The sequence below is a fragment of the Cydia fagiglandana genome, chromosome 1, assembly GCF_963556715.1.
Source record: "Cydia fagiglandana chromosome 1, ilCydFagi1.1, whole genome shotgun sequence".
Taxonomy (NCBI): Eukaryota; Metazoa; Arthropoda; class Insecta; order Lepidoptera; family Tortricidae; genus Cydia; species Cydia fagiglandana.
This window is the reverse complement of record NC_085932.1, coordinates 24,937,553-24,956,088: the sequence shown is the minus strand read 5'-3', so window position 1 is coordinate 24,956,088 and position 18,536 is coordinate 24,937,553. Positions and strand designations below refer to the sequence as shown.

At 39.8% G+C, this 18,536-nt stretch overlaps 3 protein-coding genes across 3 annotated transcripts in view; 1 reads left to right on the top strand and 2 right to left on the bottom strand.

Moving 5' to 3' along the window:
* Positions 1 to 7,641, top strand: part of LOC134667833 (biotin--protein ligase) — a 33,444-nt gene extending 25,803 nt beyond the window's left edge. Inside the window, exons 13-14 of the mRNA XM_063525220.1 lie at positions 4,116 to 4,332; positions 4,799 to 7,641. Of these exons, the coding sequence (XP_063381290.1) occupies positions 4,116 to 4,332; positions 4,799 to 4,973 (392 nt within the window). The 3' untranslated portion in view covers positions 4,974 to 7,641. The remainder of the gene's footprint in view (positions 1 to 4,115; positions 4,333 to 4,798) is intronic.
* Positions 7,642 to 7,756: 115 nt separating this feature from the next.
* LOC134667842 (regucalcin-like) lies at positions 7,757 to 16,579 on the bottom strand. Its single transcript, XM_063525231.1, has 7 exons — positions 16,542 to 16,579; positions 15,379 to 16,438; positions 14,657 to 14,816; positions 12,448 to 12,645; positions 10,060 to 10,278; positions 8,705 to 8,820; positions 7,757 to 8,316 (listed from the first exon to the last, which is right to left on the bottom strand). The coding sequence occupies exons 2-7, from the start codon at positions 15,496 to 15,498 to the stop codon at positions 8,095 to 8,097; spliced, it is 1,035 nt and encodes a 344-aa protein (XP_063381301.1). The 5' UTR covers positions 15,499 to 16,438; positions 16,542 to 16,579; the 3' UTR covers positions 7,757 to 8,094.
* Positions 16,580 to 16,758: 179 nt separating this feature from the next.
* Positions 16,759 to 18,536, bottom strand: part of LOC134667768 (SWI/SNF complex subunit SMARCC2) — a 29,006-nt gene continuing 27,228 nt past the window's right edge. Inside the window, exon 20 of the mRNA XM_063525184.1 lies at positions 16,759 to 18,435. Within this exon, the coding sequence (XP_063381254.1) occupies positions 18,330 to 18,435 (106 nt within the window). The 3' untranslated portion in view covers positions 16,759 to 18,329. The remainder of the gene's footprint in view (positions 18,436 to 18,536) is intronic.

The following is an 18,536-nucleotide window of genomic DNA, read 5'->3' as shown; positions in this document are numbered from 1 at the left end:
CGACAACTGACTTTGGTTTTTGTATAGTACGCGGAGATTATTGGTGAGAGTGGGGAAGCTCTGTCCATTTTTCTAAGTGCTTAGCTTTATCGAGATTAAGACGCAAGTCCCAAATCTCATAGAGTAGAACTTGGAATTGTGTCTTTGTTTTGGCATGGCGGAAATATGTGTTTCTGTTATGTTTGAACTTAGATATCATTGGATAGAGTGTGTCCACTTTGCTAATAGTTTTCTATAGGAGTTTTCAATAGAAATGTAGTTGTTTGGAAAGTGTTTATTTGACTTATATCTGAGAACTCCTAATTTTATTATTTCATATGATTCAAAACCAAATCAGTGCCTAGACATACAGTTTAGTCTAGCCTTTCATCTGCTATCCTAACGGTGACAAACAGCGGATGGAAGGAGGTCTATTTTGTTCCAAGATGAGGGTTGTCTTGGGGTCTGCTTTTTATCAACATAGCAGACTTAAAACGTCTCCCTCCCTAGCTTTTCGATGTCCAACTGTAGATGAATAGCAAGGACGTCACGTGTGCGTCATCCGGGGTAACCTGGGCTTGCTTGAAATCTACAGTATTCGAAAGCTTTGTATTTTAAATATATTTATTTATACCAATTATATACACAATAGGGACCTGTCCTACCCGAGTAGCCACCCGGTCTTTGTACCAAATGCCTCGGGGGGGGGCAATAATACGAGTTGTTAGGTTGCAATCTCGGAGTCACTCGCCGAATGCTTAGCTTATATCTAATAGGGACACACTTGCGTATATTCCAAAGTACCAGGGTCGATGGTAAGTATGAACTGTGCTTTGGTTATACTAGAGTAGGGACTGAGGATAGGATTAATATGGTAGAATCGCACACTATTACTAGGGAATTAGGGTTTCTTTAGAGATTTAGGGTCTAAGATTGAAACGGCTGATATTTCTCCATTTATAACTTTCGAATATGTTTTCTTCATGAACTTATAATTTAACTGAGTAAAAGGGTATTCTCTATTTTTCTATTAAAATTCTGGTCGTCTGGAGTAGAGATGAAGTACTGAGTAATATAATCGGATTTTTAAGGTATTTATATAACAAATTCTAAAATATCAAATTGAGTTGTTAGGAAATGCAGTCTATTCTGAGATGGAATATCAAAGAATAGCTGTTTTAGGGAACCTTTGGTAGGCAAGAGTAAACCAGAGGATACTTTGAGTGGAATAATACTCATTTTGATATTCATAATTCGTTCTCAGTTTCATAGTAAATTTAGTACTTCGTTTATACTATTAAGAGACCAGAAATGCAGCTTATATTTTAGTTTTGGGGAATGGAAATGGGATTAATATCCCTTAGCTTTTGAATGTAAAAAAGATTAATTTTGATGACTGATGAATACTTGGCACTTCTCTTCATAGTCATCTAGATATGCATAAGTTCCGAAGTGTTGGTCAAAGCCCGTCTGGCTAACAAGATAGGATAGGTGTTCCGACTAACCTTGTTGACTGGACTAAGAGCCCCCAATCTTGCATCGGGCATATGAGTAGCATTTTCGCAAGAAGCTGGTAGTTAATTATAATCTTGAAAAGTTAGGGTGTAATTGGGCTTATCCCAGGAATGCTACTTATATGTTATCCCGGAGGCTTAATAGGCGTGGCAGGTTTTTACCAACTAAATTTTTAAACTCATTTTATCAAGAATATATAACTTTCCTAATATTTTATATACTGCATACCATACCATTCTAATATTTTTAGCAATACCATTTATATTTTACCTTATAACACGTTGAATATGCTGCGACAATAACTTAATAAAATATTCCTGAAAATGTTCTTTAATAACATAATAAATAATACTCTCAGTAATAAAATCTTTATTTCATGAACTAGGTAATAATAAAATAAACAGAGTCCAAAATAAGCATTACTCATTAAAGGATCTAGGTTTCCGCGGTCCACTTCGAGGGGTCCTAACTGTTAACTAGACGATTACGAGGCCAAATATTACGAGTAATTTATTAAGGGGATATTTATTTATATATTTAGATATAAAAGGGGGAGGGTACAAAGACCACCGGTGGACGGGCAGCAGCGTCCCTCAAATTCGGTGTACTCGACTGCGATCGCCAACCCGCCTGCCAAGCGTGGCGATTATGGCATTCACCCCCCAAAAAAGGGGGAGGCCTATGTTCAGCAGTGGACGTTTTATGGCTGAGATGATGATGATATTTAGAATATATAATTTCCTTATATTATGTTTTTAGGGTTCCGTACCCAAAGGGTAAAACGGGACCCTATTACTAAGACTTCGCTGTCCGTCCGTCCGTCCGTCCGTCCGTCCGTCCGTCCGTCCGTCCGTCCGTCTGTCACCAGGCTGTATCTCACGAACCGCGATAGCTAGACAGTTGAAATTTTCACAGATGATGTATTTCTGTTGCCGCTATAACAACAAATACTAAAAACAGAATAAAATAAAGATTTAAATGGAGCTCCCATACAACAAACGTGATTTTTGACCAAAGTTAAGCAACGTCGGGAGGGGTCAGTACTTTGATGGGTGACCGTTTTTTTTTGCTTTTTTTTTGTTTTTTTTTTTGCATTATGGTACGGAACCCTTCGTGCGCGAGTCCGACTCGCACTTGCCCGGTTTTTCTAATAATATTATCACTTTGTTTAACACTTTGAAACTATTTTGAATAGTAGATTGTTAACCAAGGGTTGAAAGGCACCCATTTCTGCCGAGGTAGTTTGGCGCTCGAACGCAGTGAGAGCGCCAATAGTCCGAGACAGAAATGGTGCCTTTCACCCGAGTTAAACACTCTACTTTTCATATCGAATGCGAGGAAACCAAACAAGACAAGGCAATTTCGCAAAATCAGTAATTGAAGTACCTAATAGACCTACGGCCATTATTTTTTTTTCCTTAGGACTTACTTGCAATCGGAGACTTTACATGTGTGACGATTAATAACCCCTAGCAAAAATAATTTAGATTGCAATATTTACAAAAACACACATATTTTAACAAACTGCAGTAATTTTAAAATTATTTGTTCATTATAGTATGAAAATCAGCGGGATTGCCTCTTACTTTTTAATTTTTTACTTTTTCGTTCTAATAGCCGCAACACACTACCGGACCGCACCGCGACCTTGGTGCACCGCACCACGTAATAAAATAATAAAAGTATTTAATATATAAAATAACAATTTAATTAATAATATAATAAATTTTTATCTTGTTTTTTATTTTATTTTCATGAATATAGTGCTAAATAACTTTAAAACCAATTTTATATCGTACACACGTTTAACTGTGGCTGTATAAGATTCTGCCTTTGCTCATTTACGCAAGTGTAAGGTTTAAAAAATATTTTTGGTGTATTCCTTTTGGTTCCCGCCTTATGAAATCGAGTAAATAGAATTCAACGAAAGAAATCAAGAATAATTTGTTTTTAACAATTTACTTACATCATCATTTATAAAAAAAAGGATCAACGTGGGATTTAGTAAAATTAAACAATTACCAATTGTTCCAGGCGAGGAAATAAAGACACTATTTCTTTATTTTGTTTCCACTCAGTTGTTCGTGGGACGGGGACGCAGAGGAGTACACCACTTTTCTGCACTAGAGCATAAACGTATCACTTTCTGCGCACCTTTTAGAACAACAACGACCCACTTTCAGAGCATGAGATATGAAAACTATCTTATCTTTGAAGTCTTTATGTCATAAACACAAACGTCACTCAAACGCCAAGATCCCGGGCGCAAGGGAGCTAATGTAAACCCTACTCGAAAGTGAGAAGGTTACATTGACGGCGTCCGCCATAACACCTATAGTTGTCCTTGGCGCTGTGGGCACGACTAGTGACGACACCTTAAGGTGTTCTTGGGGTTCATAAGGTTAACTAATTTATAGTACTACTTTTGGCTAAAACGTTAGTCACGTAATCTGTGTATAAGCACGTCGGGCACTCGCTGCATTTGTTGCTCCGGTTAAAGATCCTCGAAACGGATTGAAACATGTCCAGCAACTATTCGACTAAAATTATCCGTCCAAAATTTCAGTTGGCATGAATCACTCGTTGGCATCTGTATTAATTGATATTCATGTATTCCTCAGGCACCGGCGTAAACATCTCCAACGCAGTCCCAACCACATGCGTGAACCAAATAATCGAGCAACACAACAAGCAACACGGCACCACTCTAGCTCCGATGACGATCGAGAAGTTCCTGGCGCGGTACTGCTCGCAGTTAGAAAGGATACTGGAATATATCGACTCGGACGGCGGCGTGGATGCCTTTCGCGAGCAGTACTACCAGTACTGGCTGCATGAGTAAGTCACCGAGAAGCACTATTGTATGATTTCCACCGACCGGCTGGATTTTTAATGTGCCTATACATTATGTATGGCAATAGCGATGGAATTTGTCCGGAGCTGTCCGCGTCCGCGACGAGCCGACCGGCTTACGGCCGTACTAATGTGAAATGCGCTCCGACCGTTTGGTGGGAATTGCACTTATAACAACAACAACCCTGTAAAAATCAAGTTCCTGGTGAGGGACGGCATCGTATCATATACCGCAAATATCAACTTCACAACGTAGAGTAGTTGACTTAAGGATTGACCACACTGACGGTACGGAATCGCAGTGTCGTGCTGTAAGCTAGTGTACCGTTTTTACCGCATGCTCTCCTCACCGCTGCGCAAAACACGCTTTCGTCGTGTTCGTGATCGATATTAATGGCCTATTTAGAGCGATATTTTTGCCCCTGGGACTCATATGAGTATCTTGTTTCAGCAACGAGAAGATCCAGGTCCGTCGCGAAGGCGAGACATCCCCGGTGGCGGGCACGGTGGTGGGCGTGGACGAGGCGGGCTGGCTGCGCGTGCTGACGGCCGCCGGACACGTCACCGTGGCGCCCGACGGGAACACCTTCGACCTCATGACCGGCCTAGTGGCCCCGAGGCTGTGAGCTATTTCATCACCTAATAGTAGATGGTCGATTATAAACTACCGTTTTTCATAGAAGAAAGGTGTTCGTTCAGTACGCCTCGCTAAGCATAGAATTGTACTCTGGGAGTATAGCGAGGAATTCATATGCCTTCCCGATGTATACAGAATTTTATGCGTGTAATGCTCTTTCACTCTTCATATTTTAACAAATATATAATGTGAAGAGAAACTAATGTTTAACACCTGAAAATACTACTTACTGTACCGTCATTCGTCTTCAAAAATATTTAGGTTGTATGAATTAGTCCTAGAAATTCACACAGCGTAGCGCCTCCCTCCCGGTTCTGCGCGTAAAAGTAACTTGAAATATAAAGAAATAAGTGGGAACAAAAGTTGATTATGCTCCCTTTCGAATAAGTATGAGGAGTGAAAGCCACATAGTGAATGGTGAGTGATGAAAAATGGTTAATAAGGATCTAGAAGCCTGAAGCAAAAGGTAGTAGGAATGATTCAACGCTAGCGCACAGCATGTGTTCCATTGGTTGTGGTCGGTGGTAGAATCGTAAGTTTATGACAGAAGCTATACTAATTAGTGCTTTAAATAATAAACTACTCAAATGTAACTGAACGATCATAATAATCGTGTAAGTAGATCTTAGAGCATTTAATAACTTGAGTCGCCTTTAAGAGCTTACCCCTTTGCCGAAAAACTTGCACAATCGTGCAAACTTTTGTATGGACTGACATGGTTATTTGTACGTTACGTACAAATCATGTAGCAAATCAATCAATCAATATAGCAATACATTTGACGTCCCCTCCCCCGCAAAAATCGGCAGACTTAGTACAGAAAATGACAGCCATGACGTCTCCAGTTACTAAATGGACTAGATAGAACAGCCGTAACACTGCCAGTTCTACTATATCTAATACTATCTAAGTAAATTAAATATTGGAGTCCTGTTGTATTTTAGAATTTCGACTTGTTCTTGTACTATCATCGTTGAAATACCATTAAAATATAGTAGAATTATGGGATTATAAAGAAAGACGGTCAATTAATATAAGTTTGATGGAGGCGAAATCTCAGTGCAATAGAATGTATATATCGATATGAATATGTATATTTAAGTCAATCCAGTGTTCAAACAACAATGCACGATCCGTATTGAAGAGTGTGACGTTAGTAACATATGTTAATTGATTAAATGACAGTGTTAAATATAAGTGTTTACATATTTAATAAAGGGATTATTCATTGTTTTATAATTAAAATAAAACTAATAAGAAATTATGTTGATGCGTGGGGGTAAACCAGTGTAAACGTTTGCCGTTCGTGTTTTGTAGTCACACTACTAGTCAACTCTATAAGTTTATTAGGTCGGAAGTGCTTTTTAAGGGAAAATGGCAATATTCGTAGTTGTGATAATTTTGCGTTCCACTAATCTGAAGTTAGGTTATGTAACCGGTGCCGCAGGGATGTTGAGTTTAATTCAAAACTCAACACCATTAGTAACTTTACAAAGTAAAGCGGCATCATTAGCCATTTAGGCATGCATTGCGTTAGTCAGGCGTTGTAGTAACAGTCGCGTAACGTAATCTAGGCCTGAGTCTCCTCCGCGAGTCTCGTTTTTATCTGAAAATAAATGCCTACAGTCATACGATACTAACCATTTTGGTATGTTAGTGGGTCTTTTTTAATAACAAAACGTCCGTGAGACACAGACATGTTAAATATCTTAAGAACGGGTCACTCACGTATTTTAAGTCGAAAAACGCTCAACATGTTTCACTCCGTACCGAGGAGTGTCATACAATCAATACGTGAGTGACCCGTTCTTAAGATATTTAATATTATCGCTGGTGGGGCTTATGTAACGCCATTATTTTGGGGAGGGTGATTTAATATAGTACCAAAGATAGACAGATTTTAAATCGTAGGCCACTTTACTCACGCCTAGCTACAGTGATATCCTGTGTAACGACAACGGACTCGAGTGTGTTGTCCATGAGTGTTAGTTACTAAATGTAACACCAAGTACATTGTGATTTATTTATTGAATAGCAAATAAGTAGCATAGTTATAGCTATAGATACTTGACTACGTACCTACATAATCTCTACTCATAACATTTCGATTGTTGTTGACATGACGTTGTTCTCCAGTAAATGTAAGTACGAGTAATATACAAAGTTAGGTGTAAATTAAGAGACATTGTCGCTTTTTTAATTTGTTCATTCATAAAATGGAGAAATGTGCCTAAACTGTTATTAAGTATTTCGCAAACCTGATTTTTACCGTTATATATTTGTATATATGTATTGAGACTTTTAAACATTATTTCGAAATATTTGCTGTTTAAGTATAAAAATAGTTTATAGACCAAATTAGATAAATTTTATGCAAATGTGTTCCCAGTTTTATCTGCTTTATAGTAAGTCAGGACAACGGTCCAGAGTCACTTTTTCGAGCAAATTTGAATAAATTAATTGGATTTCTCAAAGTAATTAATAATATCAAGTTGTTAAATCACAATGTTTCACACATTAGTCATCTCGCTGTCGTAATGTGCTGTTTAGTTATTTATGTGTTATTTATTGATGGGAATTTAAAATGTTATTAAATTAAAATCTTGTTATTATCTTGTTGTATGCATGTCCTGTAATAAATTATTTCAGATTAAAAATTTCCTACTTATTTAAATATTCACTGCATGGTATATTATATTAGTAGGTGACTTTTTTACCTTTTTATTTTAGATGTTTGACTACTTTGTATTAACCTACTTAATTGCATGAATACATCGACATCCCTAGAGTTATTATTTTATAATGATGTGAATAAAACTCCCATAAATAAATCCAGGGAAAGGTTTAACCTTTTGAACGCCAAACGGTGCATCCATTTGCCGTGCCACTGACGCCACGGGGGTAAAATTTAGTTTTGTGAATAAATAATGCTAATCTAAAAGTGGGGTGTTTTTCAGTACGTTTTTATCAAAAAACGATCGACGTCAAATGCCGTCTTTAGCGTCGTTGTCACGATTTTGCGTAGACGTCAATTGCCGTCTGTGGCGTTCAAAGGGTTAATAAGTAATACAATAAACATTCTAATCTAAAATTGGTATACAAGTTAAAACTCAGTATCGATCAGCGTCGTGGAAGTGGAACTTGTTAGGCGCGAGTCCGCGGCGCTGCGTGCCGCGGATGGTGAACACGGCCCCGCCGAGCGGCGCCTCGCGCGACGTCGTCACGAACAGCTCGTCCAGCCGCGGCCCGCCCCAGCACAGCGACGTCACGCGCGCCGCCGGCACCGTGTACGCTGTTATTAACTCCCTGCTGTCGGGGTTTATGTGGATCACCTGGGGTACATGATTGTCGTGTTGGGTTACATTTATAATTTATCGCGAACATACATACAGACAGACGCGGCGGAGGACTTTGTTTTACATATAACATGCATAGATTACATTCACAAGATTGACCTGAAGCTAAAGCAAACCGTCACGAGGCACTTATAAATCGTCGGGTGACAAGCAAAAGTCACTAAGTACTACCAAAAAATTAAAGTAATAATGCACTTTATTACACTTGTAACACGGTTTATTGTCCAATAATTTCAATGGTGTTAGTGACTTTTGCTTGTCACCCGACGAAATAAACGTTACGTACTTATGTTGCTTACAGTTTCTGTACCAAGCATTTGAACAAACATTTATTGTTATCGTGTTTTGTTTTCAAGTTACTCACCGCCCCACCAAACATGAGCGCCACCCAAAGATGACCTTCGGTGTCTATGGTCATGCCGTCGGGGATCGCGTCGCTGTACCCGTGTTGCGTGATATCGAAGATAGTCCTTCGGTTACCTGTAAAACAGTATCGGTGGTATTTGTCACTCGTAAAAGGCTATTCTCCTAAATTAACCAAATCGATTCTATGTAGCATAAAGCATATTAGACCATGGGCAACTTTGTATGGAGCCTGATCCAAAAACCTTTCCTTGGACCCATCTTCTGAGTGACGTAGTAGGTACATGACGGTGTTGTTGGGCGACCAAGCGATGCCGTTGGAGATGCTGACTACAAAATGTCACATGAAGGTCGCTGAGCATTTATGTAAGTGGCACTCACCAATGTCTCCAGTCAGCAAGTCATAGTCGAACGCACCTATCTTCTGAGTGGGCGAGTCGGCGTAGTACATGACGGTGTTGGGCGACCAGGCGATGCCGTTGGACATGCTGACTACAAAATGTCACATGAAGGGAGCTGAGCATTTATGCAAGTGGCACTCACCAATGTCTCCAGTCAGCAAGTCATAGTCGAACGCACCTATCTTCTGAGTGGGCGAGTCGGCGTAGTACATGACGGTGTTGGGCGACCAGGCGATGCCGTTGGACATGCTGACTACAAAATGTCACATGAAGGTAGCTGAGCATTTATGCAAGTGGCACTCACCAATGTCTCCAGTCAGCAAGTCATAGTCGAACGCACCTATCTTCTGAGTGGGCGAGTCGGCGTAGTACATGACGGTGTTGGGCGACCAGGCGATGCCGTTGGACATGCTGACTACAAAATGTCACATGAAGGGAGCTGAGCATTTATGCAAGTGGCACTCACCAATGTCTCCAGTCAGCAAGTCATAGTCGAACGCACCTATCTTCTGAGTGGGCGAGTCGGCGTAGTACATGACGGTGTTGGGCGACCAGGCGATGCCGTTGGACATGCTGACTACAAAATGTCACATGAAGGGAGCTGAGCATTTATGCAAGTGGCACTCACCAATGTCTCCAGTCAGCAAGTCATAGTCGAACGCACCTATCTTCTGAGTGGGCGAGTCGGCGTAGTACATGACGGTGTTGGGCGACCAGGCGATGCCGTTGGACATGCTGACTACAAAATGTCACATGAAGGGAGCTGAGCATTTATGCAAGTGGCACTCACCAATGTCTCCAGTCAGCAAGTCATAGTCGAACGCACCTATCTTCTGAGTGGGCGAGTCGGCGTAGTACATGACGGTGTTGTTGGGCGACCAGGCGATGCCGTTGGACATGCTGACTACAAAATGTCACATGAAGGTAGCTGAGCATTTATGCAAGTGGCACTCACCAATGTCTCCAGTCAGCAAGTCATAGTCGAACGCCTCTATCTTCTGAGTGGGCGAGTCGGCGTAGTACATGACGGTGTTGTTGGGCGACCAGGCGATGCCGTTGGAGATGCTGACGGGCCGGAGGAGCGCGCGCGGATTCTGCAGCGAGTGCTGGTCGAAGCTGTACAGAGTGGCCTTGTCAGTCACTACATCGTCACCTGTTTGAGGGCCTTTTGTACCTGAAATAATTTAACATTCCTGGATCATTTTACATTACTGACACCGCGAATACCGAAGAGAGAAGGTGCAATGTTGGAGTGTGTTAAGCTGAAGACTATCAGTGTTTCATACTCAGACTGTTTATTTACTAATAGTTATTTAACGTTTCCTAAGACAAAGGGACATTTAAAGTATAGTACGGTTAAATTATGTTATGGGCCAAATTATAGATGAGACAATTTATTGTTCCAACACAATAATGTTATTGTACAAGTAGGTATTCAATTTGATGTACTGCAGCTAATATACATATTAACGTCACATTTGACAAATAGTACAAATAAATTAAATTACCTGTAATAATAGGTATTAAATTACTAATTACTCTTTGTCACAATACCTACAATAACATGACTTTATATTATTCTAAATATGGTAAGGCAGGTAAGTATTCAATATGTTTGAAAACTAAAATAAAATTTGTAGAAACAATTAGTAATAATAGTAATTAAGATAAAAAACAATGTATGCACCTTCATAAAAATGTTTATGTTGCATAAATCACAATTATTAATATTTGTGGCCGCGCGTGATAATGTTGAAACAATACCTACATAACTATTTTTAGTAAGCAGGTATCACTATGCGCGCCACAGAAATAATATTTTTGGAGACTTATTAGTTGTAATAGGTACTTAAGCCTAGTCAAAAACGTTATTCCTTCCATTCTCAAGACTCTTGAGTGAAAACCCTCTCCTGTTGTGGTGTTTAGTTTGGTTTATTCGTGTTGTCAAGAACCAAAAATAATTGCATGGAAAACATCGGGCAAGTGCGAGTCGGACTCGCGCACGAAGGGTTCCGTACCATAAAGCAAAAAAAACGGAAAAAAATGCAAAAAGAAAACGGTCACCCATGCAAGTACTGACCACGCCCGACGTTGCTTAACTTTGGTCAAAAATCACGTTTGCTGTATGGGAGCCCCACTTAAATCTTTATTTTATTCTGTTTTTAGTATTTGTTGTTATAGCGGCAACAGAAATACATCATCTGTGAAAATTTCAACTGTCTAGCTATCACGGTTCGTGAGATACAGCCTGGTGACAGACAGACGGACGGACAGCGAAGTCTTAGTAATAGGGTCCCGTTTTACCCTTTGGGTACGGAACCCTAAAAACCACCAACGCTGTACTCGTTCACAACTTTATCGTTCACCGGCCGTCGGTTTCCAGTTTTTCTAGTCGAGAAGATACAACTGATAACACCCAAATTTGTGACGCTAAGAAATGTGGTGAACACATTGACTTAAGTATGTGTTGTAAAGACCTTACAGGCTCTGGAAGTGGGCCAGACAATTGGTGCGCAAGTGGGGTTTGTGGCACGCATGTTCGCATGGCGTTATATGAACTTTTGATATCTTTGATTCACCCGCACTGCCATCGGGTACGTAGCCAACATGCCAATCGTTTACGCTGCGTAGCAAACGAAAGGTAACTGTCACTGTCGCAGTACTATGGAAGAAAGATAGAGAAACACAATGCGTTTCGTTGTCGTAACGCAAACTATAGTTATCTTGGCTAGGCACCCAGGTCAGCAGGGTCGCATCGCCATCTTGTGTGTGAGACCAATTAGTTTCCACTTACCGTCCCAGTGTAGAAGTCTTACCCTTAGTCTTCACCCTTTTCCAGTTTATCAACTTTTCCGATATATCGACCACAATCGTGCTAATAGAATTTCAACTTTAGCATTCCGATTTAAGGTTCAAATTAGGTTGCTATTTAGGGAATTGTGACTTGTCTTCAAATGAATCATCAAAGCTCAATCGAAGCTGGATTGATTGGCAATATTTGGAAAAGCCTATAGATTGGTGCGGCTTCCAACAGGGTTAACACGGCGTCCGGCACGGCATGCCGTCGTTCTCTGTGGGCATCTGTGGCCAACAGACCTGTGTGCCAGTCCAACAGTTTCCTTCCACCAATAGTTGACTGGGCTCCGACCCATCTAACAAAAAGTACCAAATTCGGGACCCACCTCTTGGCTGTCTTAATAAAGGCATATAATATTATTGGTAACGTTCAGATCACCCTATCGGTCGGAATGTCGTCAGGGCCTACTCAACATTCGTTCCACCCTCAGAGTAAACACCCGTTAGACAGTTTGGGAAATGCTGCCCCAGTGTGAAAGTCACTTACCCGCCACGAACCGTCCGTCGGCGTCCGGCTTGCCCTCGTTGATCACGTTGTCGGGCATGCCGTTGTCCACTGTGGTCAGCAGACGTAAAGCGGCATCGCCCTCTATCTGCCAGTCCAGGAGATACAATCCTGCTCGCACGGCTACCAGCAACCGACTGCTGCCTTCCACCAGTGCAATGACGTTCACTTGCCCGTAACCTGGAGAGGTAGTGATTTACAAGTCTGTTTTAGTTTAAATAGCAAATAACGATGTCAGATATATTATATCGGAGCAGAAAAGTGCTTGCTGTGTTATGGCGGCGAAGTACGTGTATAGATATTTTAATACCTTGGCCACTCGGATATATCTAATGATGGCGGCTGTACATCTATGCTATGCTATGTTGACTAGATGAACATATAAAACCGTTATCTTGAGGAAGTTAGGTACTTTTTATTTTGCAGCGGAATCGGACCATTGTTCTTGATTCTGCTTCGTTTTTTGTAAGTATATCGTACAGTTTTCGATATTATGCATGGTTCGTACTGTTCCGTGATAATTATAATTGTGCTGAAATAAATTTGTTTACCTTATCTACTTCTCTGTAGATACCATTATTTCTACCGTTATAAAAAAAATGTAATCTTCCGATTTATACTTATACTCGTATTATATCTTCCTCCTTATGTCTGTTAGACAATGAATTGAATGTGGGATACCTACCTAATCACACCTAGGTGGTATTAGGATAACGGGAAAAGGTGAAATCATAACAAAATACATCCCGGCAAAAAAGAGTAGAAATTAAAAAGTGGCAACACTATAGTGTTGTCCCATTCTCTTATATGGATTGATTTGAAAGGGACAACACTACAGTGTTGCCACTTTTTAATTTCTACTCTTCTTTGCCAGGCTGTAAATAAGAACTAATGTAAGAATGAGATAGTATTAAGAGCAAGGCCTGTTCACTTCCTAAGAAAGTTATGTCCCCAAATAATTGCGCATGTGTGCGCCTTAAGCTTCTATGTGTGCGTTGGCCTCCGGGAAAAAGTTGCGAGTAATAAAAATAAAAACATTTTTCTACAGCAACATTGCTCCCAACTCTGATTTAAATTATCACGAATTTTATACAATATTAATCATAAAACGGGACTTAAAACGCTTAAAACTTAATTACATGCGATTAAGTTTTATAATGAATATTTGCTTCCAACTGTCTTTATCAATGTTCATAAAATATATGGAGGGTAGATACGTCTACCCACCATAATAAAAAATATATTTGTCAATGACTCTGTCCAACTGCTGTGGTTAAAGTTCATAACGAAAATTTTATTTATTAACTCTTTAAATAATACATACAACGTGTACCGCTACGTACCACTTAAGACTGTAAGTCTGTACCTACATGGATTACAGCAATGCACATAGAAAATGTGCTAAATCCGGAGCAACGGCTGTTGAAGCAGCCAGAGTGAAATTTACAACTTTAGTGGGTTCAGAAGGAACCGAGTCATAACGCATCTGGAAAGCGTATTAATTAACCGTGAAGAAATGTATGAATACAAGTTGGAAATCTGTGTAAAATGCCGTGTGTAAAGTGTAGTGTATTTGTGTGTAAAGTGTAATAGGTAGGCATGCCTAATGTTATTTGTATAAAAGGTACTGAAAACTTTGTGAATGCGCTTTATTAATGTCTATTTTTTTATTAAGTTGCCAGTTGCCAGTTTTCAGTGTATATTTTTATATGTAAAACATGTTTTAATAAATAAGATATATAATGTTATAAACATAAACATGCCTTTTATTTAAATCAATTGATAATACCACAAACAAGGGGTAATATTTGCATCTTGCATATATTTCGTGATATGAAGATAACAAATATGTTTATCAACAGAATTACTACCTACCAATACCCGCCAGGCTAAACCGGTTGTCAACTTTAGTTCCATTGGTACACAAAGACGGCGCCACTAGTATAAACGTATAAACGGTTGGGGACATTTTTTTGTATGGAGTTACCGTTCTTCTCCTAGTGAGTATTATATTCTTTGATTAAGAGCCCTTCAACGTGCACAACTGCACACTAGCGCCACCGCTAAATAATCGTAACTATTTAAATTTAACGGCCCCCTTTTTTCAATATCTTTCCTTAAATTTAAATAATTACGATTATTTAGCTGTGGCGCTAGTGTGCACGTTGAAGGGCTCTTAATTAACACTTGCCTATATGTTTCGTAAATATCTGCCCCGTCCCATAGTGTAGGCGATGTAGATTTTGCTCCAACGCGTCCACGAAATACAAGCTCTGGGTATCGGCGTCCCACACGGGGCTCTCGCCGTGCGTGAACAGCGCCGGGCTGCCCGCGTGCTCCTCCGATGCCACCTATAGCCAGGAGACGATCAAAACCATACCATAGATAAGGCAAGCTCCCAAACTTTGGCCCACGAGGCGAATGCGACCTCTAGCCTTTACTTTTTGCATAAAGCGGGAGAGGCAAAAGCTATACCATCCGGCCCGCGATAACATGGGAGAGTCGAAGACTGGCTGTGGCCCTCGGGTCAATAAGTTTGGAGACCACTGTCACACTCATAGGGCATGAAAGTAGACTTAGGAAAATGTCACGAAGACATATAACATATTGTTACTTTTATTTTATCTGTAAACTTATTTAACTTTATTGCAGTTGACCTAACTTTTATACAGAGACAAGTCGGGGATTACACCCACACTCATGCTCGAGTAAGGTGTAAAACTGTATATGTTCTTGGAACAATAAATCGTATCCGGTAGGTTTTATAAAAAAATGCAGTACTTAATTACCATTTAAAAAAAACTTACTTAACTCTAACTCTGATGTGAAAAAGTCTTAAAACAATAATTTTAGTTATACATATGTAGTTATCGACAAGTTTAGTATATAAGTTAATAATGTAGCTATGCTTACCATTGATACTTTATAATCAGGTTCTTCGGGGCGTTTCGTGGAGTCTTTGGCGAGCATAGGTTTATATCCGGATATATTGTCACAAATACTAATCAATAAAAACAATATTGCACTAAACATCGTGTTCAACTGTTTTGTTATATTAAAAAAAAACTAAACGCAGTCCCTCGCTTACTCAGTGATAAATGGCACTGGTCGCATTTTTGTAAAAACTGAACACGCGTTATCGGAGCAAACCTGTTCTTTTTGTTCTAAAGGCACTTGCTGTATAAACACGGGTGACCAGCGAGTGCGACTATATCAGCGGAATAATTTCAATCGGCTAATGTCCAAGACGTTGCTACGAATAAATCCGTCCACCGGCGCGAACACACTACACAAGCGCTTGGCGCCTTCAAGATATCGACCGGCAATTTGTCAGAGATTTATACGTAGGCATAACCCTACGAATAAATCCCCGGCGAGAATCCTGCGTAGGTATAGCAGAGATTGAAGATACCTCTAGCTCTTACATGTTTTAGGGCCCACAGGAATATGTTGAAGACGAACAATGATGAAATTTACTATCATCCAAGTACGGTCCCCTTTACAATATGGCGTCTTTTGAAATTAATTGTAACTCAATCACCATAGTATTAAAGTTCATTATCGTTCAACTCAATCAAGCACTCGCCCCGATTGAGCTCCGACTCTTACAGGTTTCTACTGAGACTAACAACACCATTGTATATCGCTAATCGTATCGATGTATACAATTAGTCCAGTCATTATATCCAAAAAAACCGACCCTACCCGTGAATAATCAGTTCTTGGATTTTTTTTTCGTAGGTCCCTCGGGGGGGTCACTGGGAGTGTAAATTCAAGAAGTAGACTGAATTAGGCTCCTGTGTATATTCGAAAAACGGTTTTTCTTGAACAACTCGGCCATTTTTGATTTTACAGTAAAACCGTGAGGACAAAAACTGTAGGAAATTTGATTCTCTACAAGTTTGGCCCTCACAATTTTTCTTCTAGGATCGATATTTTGGAAATTAAATTTGAAAAAAGCGACAAATTCAAACTATTTTCATCATTACGTTTATTTTCTACTTTACGGCATAAATGAAGAGGACTAAAGTTATAAGGCCGAGTTATTCAAGAAAAACCGTTTTTCGAATATACACAGGAGCCTGATTCAGTCTACTTTTTGAATTTACACTCCCAGTGACCCCCCGAGGGACCTACGAAAAAAAATTCCAAGAACTGATTATTCATAGGTCAAAATCTATAATGACTGAACTAAATCGTTAACAGATTTTTATGCACTGGTAATTTTGCTAATTATTGGTACAGTGCTTATTTTTCTTACACTAATGAGTGCTTACTAAATGAAACGATACATATTTGACAGTTTTTATTCCATAACTTTTGTTATGTCTATTCCTTAAAATAATAACTTATAATATTTTAATGATTTATTTTTCATCGAGTCATACTAACTCACGCATCAACCATACATCGCCAATTATATGAATTAAAACTAGATATTCAGTTCACATCAATAATTTCACATAATAGATTAGAATATTCACTGCAACATATACCGTACGTTTATACCAATTAGCGTAGAAATGTACTAGGTCTTAGTTTAACACAATGATGAATTACATGTAAGATGGGTTGACAAGGTCGTGTAGAATACTAAGAAAAAGTAGGTATATGACCTGATCAGTATAAAAAACCGGGCAAGTGCGAGTCGGACTCGCGCACGAAGGGTTCCGTACCATAATACAAAAAAAAAAAAGGAAAAAAAAAACGGTCACCCATCCAAGTACTGACCACTCCCGACGTTGCTTAACTTTGGTCAAAAATCACGTTTGTTGTATGGGAGCCCCATTTAAATCTTTATTTTATTCTGTTTTTAGTATTTGTTGTTATAGCGGCAACAGAAATACATCATCTGTGAAAATTTCAACTGTCTAGCTATCACGGTTCGTGAGATACAGCCTGGTGACAGACGGACGGACGGACGGACGGACGGACAGCGAAGTCTTAGTAATAGGGTCCCGTTTTACCCTTTGGGTACGGAACCCTAAAAAGATATTGAGCACAATTTTAAAATTAATACTAATACTCTGCGATTGTATGGCCGTCTTAAACATGTATACCTACGATAAGACTTTGATATTTGATTGAATAGTTGTATAATAAAAATGTTCATATTATATATATATGTGTCTGTGTGTCTGTTATCCTTGATTGTTGTTCTATAACCATTAATTACCCATTTCCACTGAGTGAACTACACGGTCATTGACGTATTGTTACTAAGCAGCAGTCACAGTGTTCTATAACAGAGTTGCGCCGAGGTCAGCGTTTAGCAGCGAGTAGCTCTATATAAAGAACAAAAATCGGGTTTATACTGATCCAGAGTCTTTTACAACATCCTATAAGTTGCCATTTCTTTCGGATCGCTTATAAAAGTGTAGTTGTAATACAAAATGAGATTTCCATATAAATAGATGTGATCATATACATATCTACATAATACTAGTAAAAATTGGCTTAATTTTTTAACGTGTACAACACATAAACCCAAGATCGTCAGAAATATTATTTAAAGTTTTAAGGTCGCTTCACACTCGCAATAATGTAGTAAAACGCTCGCAGAGCACATAGTTACACCTATCACACATTCCTGAAATTAGTCACCGACGAGAGAAATGAAGCAAGACAGCACGTGAGATTTTCAAATACCCATCGGGTATTACAAAAACTTCAGCGGTCATCAGTACTAGAAAGATCGTAGAATTTGTCCGGACGCGATGTTTCCTAATATCGAACGGGTTGCACATCGGGCGGTATGCTATGGTTTTTCTTTTAGGCGGCTAAGTTCAGCGTGGTGGTAGCCGGACACAGTTGCTCAGTGGCTAGAGCACGGCGGCTATGGACATAGCCGCGTCGGGCGGGTTCTATGCGTGGTGCGGCGCCGCGTCGGCCGCCGGCGCCTCGGCCGCGGGCCCCGCCGCCGCCGCCGCCGCCACCCCCGCCGGCGCCGCGCCGCCCTCCTGCTGCATCCTACAACAAACAACACGTTAACCTGTATTCTATGATCTTCGGGAGCTATGAATGATCGATCGTCCTCTGAAAATAGAAGGACCCACTTTGTAGAGGCAATT